Source organism: Sus scrofa, chromosome 6 (genome assembly GCF_000003025.6).
Source record: "Sus scrofa isolate TJ Tabasco breed Duroc chromosome 6, Sscrofa11.1, whole genome shotgun sequence".
In the NCBI taxonomy this organism is placed as follows: Eukaryota; Metazoa; Chordata; class Mammalia; order Artiodactyla; family Suidae; genus Sus; species Sus scrofa.
In genome coordinates, this window is record NC_010448.4 from 58,850,380 (window position 1) to 58,857,624 (window position 7,245).

The following is a 7,245-nucleotide window of genomic DNA, read 5'->3' on the forward strand; positions in this document are numbered from 1 at the left end:
TTCCACCAAACATGACTCCAGGTGTTGCCAGGGAGGTGTTATGGAGGTGTGGTTGACATCTATAACCAGCCGACTCTAAGTAAAGGAGATGACGCTGGGAATGGGGGTGGGCCTCACCTAATCCGTTGAAAGGCCTTAACTGCAAAACGGAGGTTGCCATGAGGAAGAAGAAATTCTGTCTTAAAGACCACCAGCATCAGCTCCTGCCTGATGGAGAGTTTCCAGCATGCTCTGCAGAATTCAGGCTTGCCAGCCCTTGGCATTGTAAAATCCAATTCCTTGACATAAATTAGATATATATATTTCACTTGAACTTATAATACAATATATAACATATTAGGATACTGTATACACTATTCATATGTAATAATATGTTAATATATTTTATTGCATTCTGCATTTAATATATAGTGTAAATTGGAGTTCCCGTCGTGGCTCAGTGATTAACGAATCTGACTAGGAACCATGAGGTTGCGGGTTTGATCCCTAGCCTTGCTCCGTGGGTTAACGATCTGGCGTTGCCGTGAGCTGTGGTATAGGTTGCAGACACGGCTTGGATCCTGAGCTGCTGTGGCTGTGGTGTAGGCCGGTGGCTACAGCTCCTATTAACTCCTAGCACCTGGGAACCTCCATGTGCTGTGGGAGTGGCCAGAAAAGACAAAAAGACAAAAAAAAATATATATATATATATATAGTGTAAATATATTCTAATATACTTAAATTATACATCTGAAATCTTACGTTGTAGGTAGATTTTACATTCTAAGTTATATGTTTCTATTTATACCTGCCCATATCTTTACATGCATTTCTATTGTTCATTTTACATACACACACGTGTTCTTTTTCGGATTCTTTTCCCTTATAGGTTATGACACAATATCCACTATAGTTCCCTGTTCTCTGCCATAGGTTCTTATCATTTATCTGCTTTATCTGCAGCAGTGTGTAGCCGTTGATCCCAAGCTCCTAATGTGTTATCAAGGAAGGCATTAACCCACATCTATTACCAATGTATGTACAGCTGTATCACCTCTATTATCCAGATGGGGCCTGATCTAGTCCCATGAGCCCTAGAAGCAGCGGACCTTCTCCGGCTGGAGGCAGGAGGAAGTGCCACAGGCCTGCAAACCGGGGAGATGTGCAGCATGAGGAGGGGCTCAGCCCACCGCTGCCAGAGGAGAGACACATGGAAAGTAGCAGGAGGATGCAGGCGGCATCTCGGAGCCAGTTAGCCCCCAGCTGGCAGCTTAAGGGGCACAAGATTTCCTTTTGAGGTAATGAAAGTGGTTTGGAATTAGATAGAGGCCGTGGGTACACAACGTTGTGGCTGTACTAAATGCCACTTTAAAATGATTAAAGTGGGGAGTTCCCTTGTGGAGTAGCAGGTTCAGGAGCTGGTGGTGGCACCGCAGCAGCTTGGTTGGTTGCCGCTGCGGCGTGGGTTGGACCGCTGGCCTATGAACTTTCGCCTGCCGTGGGTGTGGTAAAAACAAAAAACTACCTTGGTGACCAAGTTTAGGGTGATTATTCCCCCACCTTCCCTTTTGCCTTGTATGTGAGTCCCAGGCTTAGTCCAGTCTGGCTCCTGACTGGATCCTGGAAGGAACCCTTTACCACTCAGACCTGACTCTGTTATTCCTGCTCAGTACCCTGCCCTCACCAAAGAACAAACCCCAAGCTCCCCGTGGCTTTCCGGCTGAACTCTCCAGGCACACCAAGCCCCATGCCATGCCTTAGTGCCCTCCGCTCCACCCTGAAGCCCAGCCTGCTCTGGATAGACTTCCTCACCTCCTCAGCCCCGGGAACTCCCACTCCTCCTTGGGGATTCAGTTCAGGGTTTAAGCCACACTTCCTGGTTATCAGTTAAACTCTCTCACCGTCCCAGCAGCAGCTCACAGCCGAGCCAGCCTCCTTCTGGGGACCCAGCTCTCTAAGGTCAGGACCCCCCCACCCTGGCCCCCAAGAGATCCTCCTAACACTCTAGTCTGACTCTGCTTGTCACTGCCAGGCACACTCGGTGATGGAATGACCTTTCTAGGGATGAGGCACTCCAGGCAAGGACTTCCATCTCGGGAGCTCTGCAAAGCAGTGGGGAGGCGGCCCCTCTTAGTTCACCTCCGTCCTTTGGCTGGTCTCACTGCCCGACCTCAGGCTCTCTCTATCTCCAGCTGGCTCTCTATCCGCCCCCACACTCCCCCAACAGCTGCAATCTGGAAGAAATTACTCTTCAAAACAGCCAGACTTCCCCAGTTTCAGGAAATTCCAAGCTGGCAGGGGGAGGGGCCGGGCTGGGGGGCCGCCCTCCCCGTCCATCCCCCACCCCCTCGGCCTGATCTCCCAGTCCCAGCCTCTTCCGGCCCCCACACTCAGCCAGGAGGGGCCTCAGTGCTTCCACAGCTGCTCTCTGGCCCTTTAAATCCTAGAAGCAAACTTTTGGGGGAAAAGGACGGCTGGGAGGGGCCTGCACCTTAACCCTCCCTGCCCAGGGCGGACGGAGCTGGACGGAGCGGTAACTCTGCTCCGGTTTGGGCTCCTACCATGGCCCCCGAGAGGGGCTGACACTTCCGTTCCTGGTGCAGGTAGAGGAGGGACTCGATGCCAGGGTCTGCCAGGGGTGGGTCTTAGACCTCTGGGTCTGTGGGCGGAGGGACGGGGACCTGGACTCCTAGGTCCGGCGAGGGAGGGGGGCTAGGACCCCTGACTTCTGGAGCTAGGACTCCAGCAAGCTCAGAGGGGGGAGGCCTGAGGAGGTGGCACTGTGGTCCCGGACACCTGGGTCCTGGATCCCCCGCCCGGTTCCGCATGGCACTTCCTCTGCCAGGTGAGATCCCCGCCCGGAGGAAGAAGGAAGGCGCCGACCTGGGACCAGGAGGCGGAGGCAGGCTCCGAACCAAGGAGAGGTGGCCGGGGTTGGGGGGTGGTCTCGGCTTGAGCCTGAGCCTGAGCGCACGCCTGCCCGCTTCAGCAAGGACTGCGAGGTAAGGGGCAGTGGTGGCTTAGGGTCCCTGGTCAGGTCCGGAGGAAAACGGTACAGACGGCCAAAGGGGCTGCGGCCGCTGAAATCCAGGCCTCAGCCACGTGGCCTCAGGAAGCACGCACTGGAGCCCCAAAGGGATCTGGGGAGTCCCCCCGCCCCGTCGGGGCCCCAGCCACCCAGTCGCCTCTTCCAAAGGGCTGAGAACCAGTCCGGCTGGATCTGGAGGGGTTGTTCTGTCTAGGCGGGGCAGCGGTGGGCCAGCTGTGCCCCCCACCTCTGCAGCTGGAGCCTGGGCAGGAAAGGGGCGGGGGGCGGATGGAGGCGGGAGGAGGGCAGCTTGGGGCGGGGGGGGGGGGGGGGGGGGCGGTGCACGCGCAATCGCCGGGTCCCGGTCCCATCCTCGCGCCTGCTCTCTGCTTCCTTTATGTTTGTCGCAAACAACAGCCCCTCTGTACGGAGCTTGGCCCTGTTATGGACTTTTTCCAAGCATGACCTCATTGCATGGAGCACACGCAAGGGAGATTAGAAGCGTCTATTTAAGAGGTCACGGAGGCTCGCAGGAGGGGAGTGACGGGCTCCGATGGATTTCCAAACCATGTCTAACTTATTGTTCTCATCTGGCATGGAAAAAAAAAAATGTGAAGCAAACACAGTCAAGGATGTAGGAAATCCCTGGCCTTGATGTCAAAACATGATTTTTTTTCCCAGAGGTCTGCCCACCTTGTCCTCTGGGGGCTGTGAGCAATATAATAGTATCCCTTGACTGGAGTTGGTCCGCCTGGGTTCCAACATTTGCTGCTGTGTGACCCAGGGCAAGTTCCTTCACCTCTCTGTGCCTCAGGCGCCACCTACGTGTATAAGACAGACATGGTAATGACGGTCTTGTGTCACTGGGTCGTTTCAAGGAGGAGATGAGTGTGTTCATTTGTGTGAAGAAGCACTGGGGTCCCTGCCTAGCCCAGAACAAGTGCTTAAAAAAAATAAAATGTCAGCCTCATGAGTGTATTCTAAAGACACCCCCCCCCCGTTTTATTGTCTTTTGAGGGCTGCACCCGCGGCATATGGAGGTTCCCAGGCTAGGGGTCGAATCGGAGCTATAGCTGCTGGCCTGCACCATAGCCACGCAGGGTCCGAGCTGCATCTGCAACCTACACCACAGCTCACAGAATCGCCAGATCCTTAACCCACGGAGCAAGGCCAGGAATCGAACCCGTGTCCTCATGGATCCTAGTTGGGTTCATTAACTGCTGAGCCATGATGGGACCCCTGCAAAGAGGCATCCCAATTCGTGTTTTTTGGAGGAGTGGACTGAGGGTTAAGGTTGAGGAAGTTCGGGGTCCCACAGAAAGGAAATGGCAGCCCTGGTGTGTTCGATGTAGGAAACCAGCATCTTAAGGTGCTGCTAAGCGCTGGAAGTTGGCAGTGATGTCATCGTGGGCAGGATGTGGGACAAGGACGGGGGCAGGTGGGCGGGTGGGGAGGAGAGGCAGGAGCCGAGAGCTGTCCAGGTAGGCGCCAGTTCAGTGGCAGCAGGCAATGGAAATGATAACTCTGGGCTCTGGAGTCTGCAGAGCTTGCTTTGTGACCTTGGGCAAGTCACACACCCTCTCTGAGGGTCCATTTCCTTCTCTGGAATGTGGGAGAATGACCCACGGTAGGACTCCACTGAGCATTTATTGAGCATCTGCTGTGTGCCTGGTACTGTGCTAAGACTTTGCCTGGGCAACATCTCGCCAGTTGTTGCCAAGAGACAATGAATTATTAGATGGGCATCATTTCAGTGTAGAGATGAGGAAGTGAGGTCAGAAAGGTTAAGGCATTTGCCCAAAGCCATACAGCAGTGGGCACAGACAGATCCAAATCTGGGCAGTGGCTTTCTGAGTTCTGCGTGTTTCACCTATAATTCACTGCTGAGGGAGACGGGATTTTTTTTTTTTTTTTAAATCATGGATTGAGATTGACTAATGAGCAGAGGTCACAGCATTTAAAAAGTAATAAGAATAAAATAATGTTGAAACTGTTCAAGGGTCTAGCATGTGATTAGAGTAGGTCTAAATTCCTAAGGTGTTTTGTTTTCTTCATGCAGGGTGTGAGGGCAGGGGTGGGGAAGGCATGGTGGTTGGGTGCCAGATTGCAATGAAATATGATTTATTCATCTAGGTTGCGGTCAGAGACGTTTGAGAAACACTAAAGGTGGTAAATCAAGACTAGTTTCATTTTCCTGGAGAAATAAATGTAAAGAGAGAGAGAGTGTGTGTGTGTTTTTGTGTGTGTGTGTGTGTGTAGGGGAGGGGACAGCCCCCAGAATACATCCGGCATTGGTAATTATTTCAAGAGCTTGTGGCTTTAATTTTTCTCCACATTATCACTGATGCTTCCCAGGGTGCCAGTTACTCAAAGGACAATACTGGCTGCTTTGCCTGCCCCATGGCATTTCATCAAATCTAAATTTTATTCCACAGCTTTCTTTGGGGACACATTCCCACCCCCCCACCCCCAAAGTAGCACTATCAACTGGCTGGCATTGTTTCAGCGCTTTCTTTGAGTGTTTCTCTGTGCCCTGCAAGGAAGGTAGTGTTATTTTATCCATTTCCCAAAGAGAAAACAGAGATATGACATAATTTCTCCAGTTCAGAGAGTGGGGCTTCAATTCTAATAGAAAGGTGTTTTTTCCATTATAATAACAGTGACTGTTCAAACAAAAAATATGAGGTTATCAAAGTCCCTCCCAGAACTTCCATGGAAACAGCCAGGTTCCAGGATATGGGCAAAGGTTGGCAGGCATATTTATTTACCATAGAGTCTGGTGCAGTCGTGTGACTAAAGGGTGCCTAGGTTACAGTTTATGAACCATCAGCTTAGAATTTATGCCATTCTTGCCATGTTTTAACATAGGGAAAGTTGCATTCTTCTTCTTATTATCATCATTATTTTTTCAAGAAGTGATACCTGATGTTGTTTCTTTCAAAATCAGATAATTCAAATTGTATAGTTTTAAATTTTTTAATTCGTTGGCCATGTCTGTGGCACGCGGAGGTTCCCAGGCCAGGGATCGAACCTGTGCCGGGACGGTGGCAATGCTGGATCCTTAACTGCTAGGCTACCAGGGAACTCCTTTTTAAATTTTTTAAATTTTAAAAAATGTTTCGTCAAAATATAAAATGCTGTGCACGTGTACAGATTTCCCAGGCCTGCCCCAAACCTCTTGAATTAGAATCTTCAGGCCAGCCTACATTATGGCCTTTGTGTGTCCTAGGCAAAGCTTTCATGGAGATAATTTTGTATATAATTATATTTTGTGGCTGCTTTGGTATAAGGACAAACATAACCCAGACATTTTAAATTCAAGCATGCGAACGTGTGAGGGCCTCTCAAAGTATGGTGGGCCCCGGGCACTGTGTCTGCTGCCTCTAAAGGGACAGGCTGGACAGGCTGAAGTTTCTGTCCCGTCTGGGAAGCAGTCTGAAGTCTGGGTGAAGCATGCTGGCTCTTAGTGGAATCAGCCTAGTGTGATGTTCAAGGGCAGACCTAAACTTGAGTCTGAGATTGCAGTCAAGCAGCTGGGACCTTGGGCCTCTGGGAGCCTGTTTCCCCACCTGCAAAGTGAGAAGAATCCCACCACCATCATCCTGTTTGAAGGGCGGGCTCGGCCCAGGGCTGGGAACTCCGCGTGCCAGGGGAGCGTCCTCCCGGGAGAGGGCGCTCTAATCTGCCCCCTTCTGCCCCTAAGATGCCGGTGCTGAAGCAGCTGGGCCCCGCGCAGCCCAAGAAGCGGCCAGAGCGCGGCGCCCTGTCCATCTCCGCGCCCCTCGGCGACTTCCGACACACTCTGCACGTGGGACGCGGTGGCGACGCCTTCGGGGACACGTCGTTCCTGAGCCGCCACGGCGGCGGGCCGCCCCCTGAGCCCCGGGCACCACCTGCGGGGGCCCCGCGCTCCGCTCCGCCGCCCTCCGTGCCGCAGCCGCCGCCACCCGCCCTCCGCGCGCCTGCTCCTGCCGACCCGCTGCTGTCCTTCCACCTGGATTTGGGCCCTTCCATGCTGGACGCGGTGCTGGGCGTCATGGACGCAGAACGCCCGGGCGCCGCTGCCGCCAAGCCCGACGTGGACCCCGGCTCAGGGGCGCAGCACCCCAGGGCCCGCTGCCTCCCCAATGCGGACCTCGAGCTGGACGACGTCATCGGCCTGTAGGCTCCCCCATTCCCTGCGCCTTTACTGTCCAGCGCCCCACGTCTTTATACATAAACCGACAAGGTCTGTGCCG

At 53.1% G+C, this 7,245-nt stretch overlaps 1 protein-coding gene across 1 annotated transcript; it reads left to right on the forward strand.

Annotated features, from left to right (window-relative positions):
• Positions 2,047-7,243, forward strand: CDC42EP5 (CDC42 effector protein 5). The gene is made up of 3 exons (XM_021094975.1): positions 2,047-2,582; positions 2,825-2,981; positions 6,711-7,243. Exon 3 carries the CDS (start codon positions 6,711-6,713, stop codon positions 7,170-7,172), a length of 462 nt encoding a protein of 153 aa, XP_020950634.1. The 5' UTR covers positions 2,047-2,582; positions 2,825-2,981; the 3' UTR covers positions 7,173-7,243.

What these genes read in the sequence shown, in the direction of transcription:
- CDC42EP5 (XM_021094975.1), top strand. Translation starts at nt 6,711, where the DNA reads ATGCCGGTGCTGAAGCAGCTGGGCCCCGCGCAGCCCAAGAAGCGGCCA.